The 15,044-nt window shown below is 38.0% G+C and overlaps 1 protein-coding gene across 1 annotated transcript in view; it reads left to right on the top strand.

The window, feature by feature from the left end:
• Positions 1-15,044, top strand: part of LOC148657388 (epidermal growth factor receptor-like) — a 119,639-nt gene that overhangs the window by 88,951 nt on the left and 15,644 nt on the right. The window contains exons 10-19 of the mRNA XM_088643615.1: positions 590-663; positions 2,084-2,174; positions 2,905-3,104; positions 7,205-7,337; positions 10,073-10,163; positions 11,008-11,165; positions 11,883-11,921; positions 12,570-12,711; positions 14,140-14,262; positions 14,730-14,828. Coding sequence (XP_088499741.1) covers positions 590-663; positions 2,084-2,174; positions 2,905-3,104; positions 7,205-7,337; positions 10,073-10,163; positions 11,008-11,165; positions 11,883-11,921; positions 12,570-12,711; positions 14,140-14,262; positions 14,730-14,828 — 1,150 coding nt within the window. The remainder of the gene's footprint in view (positions 1-589; positions 664-2,083; positions 2,175-2,904; positions 3,105-7,204; positions 7,338-10,072; positions 10,164-11,007; positions 11,166-11,882; positions 11,922-12,569; positions 12,712-14,139; positions 14,263-14,729; positions 14,829-15,044) is intronic.

The raw sequence follows: 15,044 nt of genomic DNA, 5'->3' as shown, positions 1-15,044 counted from the left end.
ACTGTGGAAACGTTTTATTGAATCTTTACCAAAATACCATTTGGTTAAATTAAGCCAATTTTTAACCGTGCAGTGATTATACCCCATACATCATCTACATTAATCTGAGAACTGTTGTTTTGATTCTTTTGTGTTTCCTGGATGTGTCCTGGATATTTTTACTGCTGTTGTATCTGCATTGATCCTTGTTTTCTACATTTAGTTTTGTCATTGTAATATTACCTATATGTATTATGTAATATTTCCTAGAAAGATTTCTCATTGCTGAAAATAAAAAAAAAATGAGAATGATGTGTCACCACAATGCCAAAAAAAAGTGCATGTACAGTAAATGAGGTATAGGAAAAAAAGCAACCAGAAAGAAAAAGGAACTACCAAGTCGTATTAAATACACCTCATACAATCTCTTATACCTATGCATTTAAGATGCATTTCATAACAATCTGCTTCTTTTTTAAGAGTTCTGCACGTTTTTAGCACTAAGGTTACATCTAGCAGAACTGGTCTAATGTTAAAATATAAACGTTAAGTGTTTTTGATAGACAAATTTATCATTGCCACTTGCCTTGCTTTTCTTGGATTTTTTCAGTGACAGCTACACGAAAACCCCTGTTCTGGATCCATCCAAGCTGGATGTGTTTAAGACAGTGAAAGAAATAACTGGTATGTTCAGTGACTGATTATCCATCCATTACCTAACCATTTTATCCACTTCAGGGTCGCAGTCTATGTCAGCAAGTAACGGGTGCATGGCAGGATAAACCCTGGATGGGAATGCCAGTCCATCACATGGCACACACAGACACAGACAGGCACACGCTCACACCAGGGCCAATTTACCAGAAGCCAATTGACCTACCAGTATGTTTTTGGACTATGGGAGCAAACCGGAGCACCCGATGGAAGTCCATATGAACATGGGAAGAACATACAGTACAAACTCCAAACAGATAGCACCCTAGTGCGAGGCAGCAATGCTAACTGTTGCATTAATGTTCCACCCAAGTGACTAATTATTCACACAAATACCAGAAATCTGTTAATTGAGAGAGCAATATAAGAAGGTAAAAATTGGAGATCACTTTTATTACAGAGAGGGAGAGAAAACCTATAGGGATATCTCTGTAAATTACGCCCTGTTTTAATGAGAATAAAAACAATTAAATCACCCTTATTTTGTATATTCTTTTTCTAATGTGTTACTATTGTTCTCTTGCACAAAATTTTGTTCCATTAACATTTTCTTCCTGTGGCAATTTGAGTTTTACTGTGTCACTTCAAAACTAGCCCAACTAACCCACTGTACTTTGTACAAGTTAATTCACCAAAGTCCAATACTCATGCATGTGAGCACACTTTCTTTCTGTTAGTAGCCTACGTGATTTGATCCTGGATTCGCATTCCTGACACACACAGCCTTGTGAAACCTGAGCATTAGTTCCAATGTGTCAAATGACTGATCTCCTAGTGTGGTTGATGTGAACACTCTTGACAGACCCAGCCAAGGCGATGTCACCATAAAAGACTCAATGCACTCAGAGATTCATTTGTCAGTTGCAGTACAGTATGTCACTGAAGTAAACACATCAGCCACCGGTTACAGTGACACAAGGAAACACAATATTTAAGATAGGAACAAAAGCAATGATACAGGTGATTGCAGAGAGACACTCAAATAATTCAGTATCATTACCTATTGCCTAGCTCATGTTGTGTTTTTTTTTCTGTTGCTATTTTAATTCTAAAACATTTATCTAAAGGACAAAGTCACTGGTATTCTATAAGGAATGTAGTCAGATAAATGGAGGGAAACACCTGATGCCAAAGGGTGCCAACACTTCTTCCTCACATTTATTCATTTTACCTCACTTGTGCTTATAATCACCATCCCCAGTTTTTACTGTAATACACCTTAAGCCAATACTACATTAGCCAAAGTGCTGTTTAGCTACCTTGCTTTAAATTGTAATGTAATTAAGGGAGTGGAACTAATTTGTGTTGAGTTTTTTTTATTTATTTATTTATTTGTATTGGGAGAAATTAGAGCACTTTTCCTTCAGTTTATTTATTTCTCATCTGAAAGGTTTCTTGCTGATCCAGGCCTGGCCTGAAAACATGACTTCTCTCAGTCCACTTGAAAACCTGGAAATCATTCGTGGAAGGACAAAACAGCAGTAAGTTGATAAGTTACAATTGAGGCTTACTCTGTACCTGGGAAGCACAGAGGAGATCTTCAGAGGGATGTGACCAAAACATGCACAGACATGATACCATTCTGTTCCACACCTATGGGAGTCCCTGTCTAATCAGAGGTGTTAATAAAGAAATATTTGCTTTTTTCCCTAACATTTAACAAATACACAGTGTGAAAGCGAGGAAACGTTGAATAAAGGTTCCTTTGTTTGGGCTTTTATTCTTTATTACTATCCAATAATGTTTACCCTGTAATGAAAAAAAAGACTAAAAAATGGATACATGTTTCAAATGAAATAAAACATGATTTTTATTTAAAAAGAAAGTTAAAATGAAAATGTGCATTGTGAGCCTTTGAGAGTCATTGCTAGAGACTAATTCAAGTTCAATACTTTATTCCCATAACAACTACTGTAGTTGCATGGAATTTGGTTGGTGAGCTCGTACAATTAAAAGACATACAATACAAACCAACACCCAACACAACTTCACATATTGTAACATTCTCGACAGACACTGGTAATGAAATATAAAAAACAGTGAGATATAGAATAACTTTGAGCCATGTAAAAAGTGTAGAGGTTATGCATTACACAGGGCAGGTGCTGTTACTGAACCTAACTTGGAATTCTGGTCACAGGAGGTCCATCGACTTTCACCAGACTGAAAATCTGACTTGTCCTCTTCCACCCTTTTTCCTTGTCACCACAGTGGCACGGTGAGTGTGGCAGCTGTGAACATTGACATCACATCTCTGGGGCTGCGCTCCCTAAAGGAGATCAGCGATGGGGACGTGGTCATCAGGGGAAATCCCCACCTGTGTTACACCAATGCGGATCAGTGGAAGAGGCTCTTCAAGCTGGAAAAGCAAAACGCACGGGTTTCCGAAAACGCTGATCCCACTGAGTGCAGTAAGTATTGTAAAATGATACCTGCTGCAAGTCAGCAGACTACTGAAACATGGCGGCAGTCCCTATTGTAAGGAAAATGGTACAGATGGTACAGTGGTCAATAGGTAAAAAAGCAGTCACATATACAATTGCCTTGTAAGAAGTATCATTAACAACAAAACTACCAGAGGTTTCCAATATAGATAAATACAGTATAGACTTACAGTATGACCTACAAATATATTTTGTCATATGCATTAAGTATTCATACAAATTGAGCTAATTATCCTAAATTCATTATATGTTATTATTAGTATTCTTTTGGAACGTTCATTACAACTGTAAGTTGATTTACTTGATTTACTTTTCAGATTGATATGTCAATTTATGAGAATAAATACAGCTAAAGTGAGCATCGCAATGAGCTGCTGATCTCAAACATTAGGAAAGGAATAATAGGCATCCAGAAGAAAAGCTATGTGAATGAAAACTCTTTCAAGCCTTTCATAGTAGAATAGTGCCTGATTTATACTCCACTATACTTAAAATGTGATATTGGTAGATAATATTAGGCTAAAATTAAAAACAGAGGTCACATTTGTGTAGCTCAAGTTTCTACTCCTCCACATAAAGTAGTCAAGATGATTTTTTGCTTGCATAACCTGACAAAACTTCAACAACAAAAGTACAAGTCCTTGTAAGAGCTGTTTTAAATTGACCACGTTGCTCTCATTTTTCCTTCTACACCTATACAACCCTAACCCTTAAAACCACTTGAATATCCCTTGATGAAAATAATAGAGGTTTTTTTCTGGCTGTTGTCACTTGCTTCTATGTAGCAGAATACTGTTCCAAAGCAGCTGTTTCTGGAGGTGCTGTCTGTGATGCCCAACAGTAAATAGCAGTGATCAAACAGCTCTTAAATGCAAAAGCAATTTAAAATTGTGATCTGAGCAACCCCCTGCTTATACAAAATTGAAAGGCCTGACTATAAGGATCTACAAAAGAAAAAAATAAAGCTTGAACTTTGCTTTCCACATGCACTTACATTTTGAGTAACTCCCTTTCACAAAAAACTAAAGCATTCATAATTACAGTACATCCCTTGCATGACTGTCAAGAGATTGCTTTGCAGATTGCATTTAGTAACACTGGTAAAAAATGTAATGTATCACATTCTTATTTTACAGATATTGCAGCATTCGTCAATCAATTTCCTAACCACTTAATGCCATTTTGAGTCACCAGTGAACAAAAGCCTATCCTAGTAAGCAAGAAACGTAAGACAAGATACACCCTGGACAGGACAACTGTCCATCTCAGTGAGGACAGAAAGACACAAACACACACACACTCACTGACACCGTGGCCCATTTTTCCCACTAGCCAATTAACCTACCAGTCAGTCGTAACTGTGAGAGGAAACCAGAGTACTTGAAGGAAACTCATGCAAACAGGGGGCGTACATACAGACTCCACATAGATTGCACCCCTAGTCCAGATTTGAACCCTGTGCACTAGCACTATGAGGCAGTAATGCTAAACCACTGCGCTACACACATTGCAACAATAAGGGCGTTTAAAAGAGTGAAAGACTACCGGATGAGTGCATAATTACCAATGGAATATTAATATAAATGTGAAATGAAATACATAAAACAATGTATGTTACTGTATATACAGAAATGTCTATCCCACCTAATGTCTTACATGCCACACACAGTACATGTATTTAAGGATTTACTTGTCTTTGGCACCTGCAACAGAAGCACATTGCTACCCAGTTTATTTAAATCATCACAAGATACGATATGTATCTTTACCTGCTAATTTGAAACCAATTAAGCGTATATAGGTATATAATAATATACTGGTAAAATAATTGAAGACAACTCTTCTAGCAAATGTTCAGAATGGAATGGGACTGAGCAGATTCCTGAAGGTTTTGTAAAGTGGGTTTCTTGTGTAAAGGACAGCACCCCAATGTCACCTGTTGTCATTCTGAGGATTACGTTTCTGGGCCAAAGTGAAGAGTGCCACCTGCTGGTCCTCCAAACCTAAGACAATTCTGTGTACTAAAATGAGACCTATATTGAAGTGTTGTAGAATTTGTAATAAAACTGAATCAGCATCTATACAATTAACGTCTGAGTTAACTGGTAACAACTCCAGTCTACCTTTTATTAAGAAACATTTTTTAAATAAAAAAAATGCTGTTAGTTAGGTCTGGAATATGTATCCAGTTTGCTCTTCCTATTCTGGGCTGTTGTCTCTTAACACAGCAAGATGATAACCATTATTTTCTTTTTTATCAGTTTGAAACGCAAATTTTTGCAGTCCTCACTCACATTTGAATTGCCAGTCAATAATCGGTTCATCAAATGCAACAGCTGCATCTCCTGTGTACCACGCAGGGAAACATTAGGATGTGTAAACACTCCTCAGACATGCCTGCCTGTCAGATTCACTCTTAATTTAACATGCTGAGAGCTTCACAGTGCCATACAGGAGAGTTAGCACTGGCTGAAAGCACTCAGCCTCCACTCTGAGCGAATGCCTTTTCACTGTTTGAGTACAGTCTTGTTCAGTAATTCACTGAAACAAAATTCAATCTTGAGCATTGAAATTAATTAATTAAAGCTGAAATCTGTGAAATCTTCAATTCTGTTCACCTTCATGCCCGTGTGAAGAAATGATTGATTGGATGGCTGAAAACCTCAATGATGTTTCAGAAAATCTGTCCAGAAATCCTGAAAAGTTGTCAAAGTGATAAAGAAGCATCCACATGTTAAACCTATAGAAAATCTCAAACTAATCAACTGTGCTCGGTTCCTAATACAAAATGAAAATATGGGATAGCACTTGTCTCAGCTGTTCAGGCTTCAGTACATCAAAAGAAATGCACCTGTTGCAACTTTAAAGACATTTAATTTCCAGCTTCTACTGTTGCATGCTATATTGTTGTTCATTTGATATATAAACTTTGATTTGATTTGATTTGATTTGATTTTTTTGGTTATAAAAATTAAAAGCAAGGGGTTCCCAACTCTTATATACTGTATGACCAGAAAGAAGTTTGTTTCACAATCTGTGTGCTTGCCCTGTTCTTTGATATGTAATTACTTCTGGTCCTTTCCTTTGATATGAAACAGAGTTTGATCTGTTTGTCTTGTTGCCTGCAGCTCTCTGAGGCTTGTTCTGTTTTATGATATTTTGTTGGGTGTTTGCCCTGTCATTTGATAACCGACACCAGTTGATTTCTTTGTCCTGTTTTATGGTACAGTAAGTGCTTGTGAGTGTTATTCCTGGGAAGGAAATCAGTTGCCTTAGCTGCTACTTTAATATCTACCACAGTGTTGTTAAGTTGTAACATTGAAGCGGTGGATAAGTGCAATATTTGTTTGTTCCACTTTACCTTCTTTCTCGCAAAACTACAGAAAAGTGTGTGGCTGGCTGGCAATACTGCAGTCAAAAGAGGGAATGATCCCTGCTGAAATCTGGTAGACTTCTTGTGTTCTCATAGAGCGGTCTATTGCTCAGGCCCATGGCACTGGTTAAGGAACTCTAATCTTGGGAACCAGGGGGAGTATGAGGAATGGAGGAAAATGGGAAAAAATGTAGAACCTCTGTATTTTGTATTGTTTTTCCAATGTGTTAAATTTTTTCCATATAAAAAATGAAAACAAACTGTCATATGTCAGGAATCCAAAAGCGGTGTATGTTTTTATATGAATTGACTGTTGGAGGTCTCTGATCGGGTGTAATCTCCTAGTGGGGTTTGAATGAGAAAAATAATGATCTTGTGTGCCGAAATTAATCTTCTGGAAAAAAAAGGCTGACAGGAGAGTGTGTTTTATAGTCACAAGCATTTGTTTTACTAATGGCCTCTCAAACTTATGAAAAAGAGCCTTTACAGATTCTCGGGTGTATAATTTTCTTAGTACAGACCAAAAATGAAGCAATGAGAGTATGAAGGCCCTGTATGAGCATAAAGAAAGCCTGCTGTATTTTAACTGCCAATCAATGCTGTTTAAAAACCAAACCCATGTACTGTTCAAGCTGTAACTTAACCAGCTGTGTCTTGTGTCTTAATTCACCACTTGTCTTTATTTTCGGTTTAGGTGCCCTGACACAGACATGTGATGAGCTGTGTACTAGCGAAGGTTGCTGGGGGCCTGGTCCTTCCATGTGCTTTTCCTGTCAGCACTTCATGAGGCAGCAGCAGTGTGTGAACGCCTGCAACGTGCTGGAGGGGTGAGTGGTGCCTACAGGTTCTGTCTCAGCATTTACTGTTCCAAGGGTTCTCAACCTTTTACACCAGGTGTATACTATTTTACACTAATAAACCTTAATAAACTAAGGCTGATCTCAACTCTAATCCTGGGAACACTTTTCCGCCATATGGAAATGTAGTGTGCATATTGGAGGGTACTAACCATACTTTCGAAAAAAAAAAAGAATTATTTTATGTAGCTTCTTTAAAAGCAATCATCTCGAAGTGTTTTGCTTTCATTGACAAAGGCATTATCCATGGATATAACAGCCAGCTTTGAAGGAAATCATTTTGAGAACATTTTGGTGAAATAATCATATTTCCTTGCGTTTACTGTATATGGAGCTTTTCATTTCAAAGGGTAGTAAAATTCTTTATACATTAATGGAAAAGGACCTGAACCCAGGGTTCTAAAGTACAGAATCCATCTGGGTTACACACTGTAGCCATTATGTACCAGCAACCCACACACTAAGCAACATATTACACAGTGAAGTGAGAAATTGCTTTGTTGATTAAATTTTTATGTAGGTAAGGTTGTACTGTATAAGCCTATGGTGGAGTTTAGTCAGGACACCAAAATTAATGTAGTGCTGCTAGTTCAGATACGGTGACGTCATCGCCCTCACTGCACGTAGCAGGGACCTCAGCAGCCTGGGCTGAGGGAGGTCTCCTTTAGCTCGCGCCCCAGGTGCTGCGGGACAGAACAGGCACGAGCCTGGCGGGAAGGCACGAGCCTGTGTGGATCTGCAATTGTCACATTAACATCCCTACTATTTCACAAACTGTCATGGGCTCTTGAACGAACAAGTAGTTAGAACCTGCATTTAAGATTTCATCTGAAGGACTACATCTCCTTTTGTCCAAATGGAAATGTGCTGCCTTCTGGTCTGCCAGCACCACTTACTGCATCAACCTGAATTTCCTTAAAAGACCAGGCTCAGTCTTGCTTAGCTTCAGAGATCAAGATCAGGCTACAAGATGGTAACACTTGCAATGTACAGTAATAAAATGTTGACTTTTGCAGGAATGCTCAAACCAGAGCATTGCAATACTGAGATTTGTTTTTATTTATCAGAACAGAGCCATGATTTTTAAAAACAATATCTGTCATTAATGTTTATCTTTATACACAGCAAGTCTAGACCTGTTATTGAAGTCTTTCAGAGTGTTTGGTCTGTTGGTTCATTTCAGCTTCAATTTATATTCTGAGAGGATCCTCCGCACAGCCAGTTAATTAGAAACACATTTCTTCTGTAACAGTCAGGACTTGGGAAAATAGTATAAGCAGCGTGTGTTTCCACTTCTGCCAAGAGTAATGTATTTTCCAACAGAATTTCTAACTCTCCTTACTGAAAACAATGCCTTAGAAAAATGTTTAGACTTTGCCTTTAGTCCTGCTGTTTGAGTTGTGAACATTATGTTCCTTGGAACAGTTCAGTATGGATTAAACCATCATAGCCTTCTTTCATTTAGCTCATTATTTCTAACAGAGGTTCAAGTAGGGAGCTGTATCTGCTGCAAATGACGAAGCAGAGGCTATCACCATGCTGAAAAGTATTAAAAAACATTTATATTGACAATGACAGTACTTTTGAAATTCTCTGTTCTGTTTCACTTTCTGAAACAAAGGAATGCCATTCATTACATGTCTCTGTGGAACCTTCCTGCATTTGTAGTGTATATTTATAAAGTTGGACATTTGAAATTTGAAGGAGTGCTTCAAAATTAAGTTTGGTTTACTGACTCTGTTCTTAACCCCTCTGACTCCTGCTGGCAATTAGAGTGAAGGCACTTCTATCAGAAATGCCATTAGTCAGTAGGTCAGATGACAGGAGTCCTTAACGTGTGCCATAGTCCTGCAAGCCACAGTGCATTTCGGATTTACAAATTACACTTTTAGCTGTATTAAATAATGTAAAAATGAACCTTTAACTTCTTAAGTCTTTTTTAAGTGTATCTATGACTTAAAAGAAAAACATTTAAGCAAATTAGAGTGACACACATACACACTCACAACCTTTTGTTCACTAAATTATCTGGTTGATATTACGGAACATAAACATATGAGAAGAAAAATATTTTCCTGTTTTTCGCTTAGCTCCTTCAGTGCTGCTTTTCATCAAAGTATTGTAGTCAGTAACATTGACACAGTCCTTGTTTTTTTCTATTCTTACAGTCAAACAATTAAATAATTTAAAAGTGTCATAAAAAATCCCAAAGGGAGGAAAAATAAACTTTTTAAAGGGGCATAATGTATCAAAAGTTACCTGGGAACCTTTTGGTTTACATAAGACCCAACAGCCACTAAGGCAGAAGTGACATAACACCATGTTCTGTGGCTCTGCCTGTAACTCAGTATTATAGTACATACTGTACATAGAAGAGTAATCTCAGAAAGAGAACAGCAGAAGGAGTTAGTGAAGTTTTCTCACTCTTTCGCCAATACTAATAAAGCATTACTAATATTTGTGACTCTTGCAATTTCTCTTTTTGGATTTGACAACAACTGCACAATTTAACCCACTGACGCGCCAATCCGTGCAGACGTACCTGAGTGTCCGGCTGCATGCACACAGTTGCAGTTTCTGTCAGACTCCTTCGGGCAACGCAGCAGCTCAGCTATGCCTCAAAGTCAGGATTCTTATTTTGTGCAGTGAGAGGGTCCAGGAAGTGAACTTGATTGCAAGCATTGATTATTTTCTCCTTTCCTCAGGTTGCCGAGAGAATTTATAATGGACAAAAAGTGTATTGAGTGTGACCCGGAGTGCATGCCACAGAATGGAACCCAGACCTGCACTGGATCGGTATGTTCATTGTCTCCAGAATCTTCTCTGGCAAAGTGAAAATGGTTAAAGCATAGTGTGCACAAGCTTTATGAGACATAAGTATAAACTGAATTTATCTTTTTATGTTTGTACAATGTAAAATATACATTTCTATGTCTCTCGATACATTTATTCTGCATTGAAGGGACTTACAGTATAAGGAATTTATGTTTATAAATAAATTAACAAAATGCTTTTTGGAGAACACATACATCTACATTATACTGAAAGGTTTTGGAGTACTATACTGCTCAGGCCTGATTGTCTAGTGTTTGACAAACTGTCCAAAAATCTCATTGAAAGAAGATGGTTATTTTCACAGAAATACAAGAAGCAAGGTAGCTTACAAAATAACATGTAAAAATACACATTCAAGACTCATGTCTTTAACCTACCATTAAATGTAATTGTTAGTGCTGTAAAATAAATGCAGTGGACAGAGGAAAGAAACAAAACAACAAAAAAGCTATTGTTTCAGAAGACTAACCTCTAGATCTCTGCTTCCAAGAAATGTCTCTAATCTTCTACAAAGAGCTCTGCTCTGCTTCATTGTAGACAGGGGGATTTTTTTTAACTCATCGTTTAGAAAAAGGAACAGATAGAGAAAATAATTTTTGCTCAAGTTTAATGCACTCCAGTGTCTTCTCTAAATTGGCTTTAGTGTCTCTAGAATGAAGCAGCTGTAATAGTCTTGTGACAATTATAAGATAAAACGATTAAAACAATCAACATTTAACAGCATCATGACATGTGGGGTGTATTTCAGTTTTTGTGTGTGTGTATTTGGGGGAAAAAAGAGAAAAAATATACTTTCTTCCTTGAGGGTCCGGACAAGTGCGCCGAATGTGCCCATTTCAAAGATGGCCCCCACTGTGTACACAAATGCCCCTCTGGGATCCCAGGAGAGAATGATACCTTCATTTGGAAATATGCAGATGAGACGAAGGTCTGTCAGCTGTGCCATCCCAACTGTACTCAGGGGTAAGTATGTTCGATGGGTGATCCACTGCATCGATCAAGTACATGAGGATTTCTCTGTTTTTCCTGTGACACACCACAACATTAAATCAAGAGTTACCTAAATTTAACACTTACAAAAGCTATACTTTAAATATCATAGGGCAGTAACACCCGAGTCAAGTGAACAAGCCAGAGTTTAAACAGACAGTTATCTACAAAATTACAAAGCAAAAAAAACACAGAATATAACCATTTCAGAATGGCATTTTTCCAAGCAGGAATATCCTATCACTCCTCAGTTTGGTATATACATTCAATGAAGCACATATCGAAGAAGCCAATTAAAAATATGAGCAGTGTACATATTGTCCTGTTGAGCAAATGATTAGGCAATTACATAACAGAGGGCTTATGTTGGAACCGAAATCCAGATTTGCCAGGGATAAGCACTGCAGCTGCAATTCACTAGATATGCTTTGCCTCTTATTTGATTCAACATTTAGTCTGCCTGAATGTTTGTTTTGGGACCTTCAAGTCCCATCTCTACAGTTAAATTCTCCAGGTGTTGTTACTGTAGCTATGCCACGTTGTTGGAGCTTTAACAGTGCATTCTCTTATTTGGGGATGATGTCCTTTGGTGAGGATCACACTCCTTTCAACAAACGGTTCATAATTCATTTGTGTTTAGAAAAGTGAAAAGGAGCAGCTCAATGATGAATGTTTCCTTCTGATCTACAGGTGTACAGGACCTGGTCTGGCTGGCTGTGATCATCAGACGTAAGACTTTCCTGTTCACATTCAAATACAATAACATGATGCATTTCAAATTTGTATGTTAGCCATTAATTGCACGTTGTGTGTACAATGCTGCAATGGATTTCAATTTAAATCGCTAGGACATTAGATTCTGTTGTTAAGTTAATTTAAATAGCCTCTAAATTTTGCTATCTCTGCATATCTGGGCTGTGCTGCCAGCTGTATTCAATATACAACAGACTAAGAAAGAATGAATTTAATTTATTTTTGTATGCACAACAATTGCACAAAAATTGTGTAAATTGTAAATTGTGTAAACATCCACAACTATACACAGCAATGTGGGAAGCAATGATAACCAGTATATTTCTGTTGACTGAAGGTGATTATTTCAAATATAACCCTTAATCAGGCAGTTGCTCATGACAAATTGAAAATGCATTGTAACAGTAAGAAAAAGCCTTTCATAAGAAAGCCACGTCTTGGCTTTATGTGAATGTGTATACTCTGTGCTCCTCTATGTCTAAAATAAAGATATTCTGAAAGTTATGGGGATTACTCAATTAATTTCACTCTTTCTTTCAGAGCTGCCTAATTTCCGAAGTATACAATATTTTTTTCTCTGCTGAGGTCACAGTGGTCATTCAAATGCCTTGTTTGATCTCCTAGCTCTCAGTTGTCTTCGATTGCTGCCGGGGTGGTTGGAGGCTTGTTGGTGACTGTCATCATTGCCCTGGCAATATTCATCTTGATGCGCAGACGTTACATCAAGAGGAAGAGGACTCTTCGCAGGCTACTACAAGAAAGAGAGGTTCGAACATTGATCAGAGGCTGAGTTACGCTGAGAATATAGACAACATATTTAAGAAATCAAATCAAAGGCCGTATTTAATTTAAAGATTCAAGAACTTTAATGTTAGTGAAAACGCCCTAGAGAAGGCATATAAAAGCCTTGTTGAGAGCATCCTGGCCTTTAACATGACAGTTTGGTATGAAAACATGGGGTTGAAAAACAAGACCAAACTTTCCAGGATTGTGAGAATTACAGGAAAAATAATAATAATAATAACACTTATATAGCGCTTTTCTGGACACTCCACTCAAAGTGCCTTACAAGTAATGGGGACTCCCCTCCAACACCACCAATGTGCAGCCCCACCTGGATGATGCGATGGCATAGTGCGCCAGAACGCTCACTACACATCAGCTATCAGTGGGGAGGAAAGTGGAGTAATGAAGCCAGTTCATAGGTGGGGATTATTAGGAGGCCTTGATGGGAAATTTGGCCAGGATGCCGGGGTTACACCCCTACTCTTTTCGAGAAACGCCCTGGGATTTTTATTTTTTAATGACCACAGAGAGTCTGGACCTCGGTTTTATGGCGCCTGTTTACAGTATAGTGTCCCCGTCACTATACTGCGGCATTAGGACCCACATGGACCGCAGGGTGAGCGCCCCCTGCTGGCCCCACTAACACCTCTTCCAGCAGCAACCTTAGTTTTTCCCAGGAGGTCTCCCATCCAGGTACTGACCAGGCTCACACCTGCTTAGCTTCAGTGGGTTGTCAGTTGTAAGTTGCAGAGTTATATGGCTGCTGGCCATAAATAATTGGGAAACAGTAGCCCTAGCTCTGCAACTTATCATAATATAGTTCTCACAATGGCAAGGAGTCACAGGTGATTCCACATTCCCACTCCATTCCAATTCATAATTGGAAGACTGTATAGGGTACCAAATTAAAATAAAAACATTTATTAGAGTCCCTTGTCCCTCTGCAATAAAACTACTCAATGAAGGCATGTAAATATATTCCCCCCTTTAACTATTTATCCATCTATTTATGTATCACATGCTGCTGTTGTGATTTTATGTGACTCTTATGTTTTGCTTGTGTGTTTTGTACTTCTGTGGGAGAAGCCAAAGACACATTTCCACAGCAGTAGACAAAGTATCTATCCACTGTGCAGGGAAAATGATTGCAAGACTACAGGTATTATAATGTACTTGTAGTTAGCAGTGAATGCTGATGGTTCACCAGTGTAAAAGGTGTGTGGGAGTGTTGTATTTATTTTTACTATAAGGATAGATGGATGCCCTTTGGATGTATTTCAGAATTAAATTATGTGACAGAAAGCTAGATGTTCGTTTTTTCACCTCTTTCTGCCACCAATCATTCTGACGTCAGAGCTCACTCCAGCTCATGTGCACGTCTGGTGACATCCGTGTCTTCTCTTTTCAGCTGGTGGAGCCTCTGACACCCAGTGGTGAAGCACCCAACCAGGCCCTGCTGCGGATCTTGAAAGAGACTGAGTTTAAGAAGATACAGGTCCTTGGCTCTGGGGCCTTTGGTACTGTGTACAAGGTAAACACTTGCAAAGCTATTATGATGTTAAAATCAGATCAAATGATCTTTTTTCTTTGGTTTACATTACTTCTTATTGACCCCTGTTGTCTGAATTCCAGACCAGAAAATTATCTTTTGGGACGAATCCTCTCCCTGCAGACTTTCGGAGATACAGTAGATACTGTACATACAGTATATATGACTTGCAGACCATCTAGAGCTAAGACACACAAATTAGTATGTTGTTAAAGTGACAAAGGATATGAGACCAAAGAAGAAAAAATATATAAATTGACAAATTTCCATTTTTGGTAGGATGTAACAGAAAACATTTTTAAAACTTCATAAGAAAAGCAGGGATTTGGCTTTTGTCCTTTTTTTGGAAAAAACTAAGTGTTTATTTGACATTAGTGTCTTAAATTCAAATAAAACAAATGTTGAAATGTATTATTCAAATGTGCTTGTGCCAAATGTGCTTCACGCAGGGTTTGTGGATCCCCGAAGGAGAAGATGTGAAGATTCCTGTTGCCATTAAAGTCTTGAGAGAAGCAACATCTCCAAAAGCCAACAAAGAGATCTTGGATGTGAGTGTTGTTTCCGTCACACGTGAAATAGTCACAGAAGCACAAGAGTATGCTAGTGTGTAATATACTCTAAACATAAAATGAAATTAACTTTATTTCCGTTCTTTAGTTCATTTATTTATTTGCATTTTCCTGTTATGTACTGTATATACTGGAATATATTTTGGACTGTTCTTAACTGCTCTGTTTGTAGTGGGGTGTAAATCTTTTTCGCCT

Source organism: Lepisosteus platostomus, chromosome 8, assembly GCF_059453375.1.
Source record: "Lepisosteus platostomus isolate fLepPlt1 chromosome 8, fLepPlt1.hap1, whole genome shotgun sequence".
Classification (NCBI taxonomy): Eukaryota; Metazoa; Chordata; class Actinopteri; order Semionotiformes; family Lepisosteidae; genus Lepisosteus; species Lepisosteus platostomus.
The sequence above is the reverse complement of the archived record's forward strand: the minus strand, read 5'-3'. Positions and strand labels throughout refer to the sequence as shown.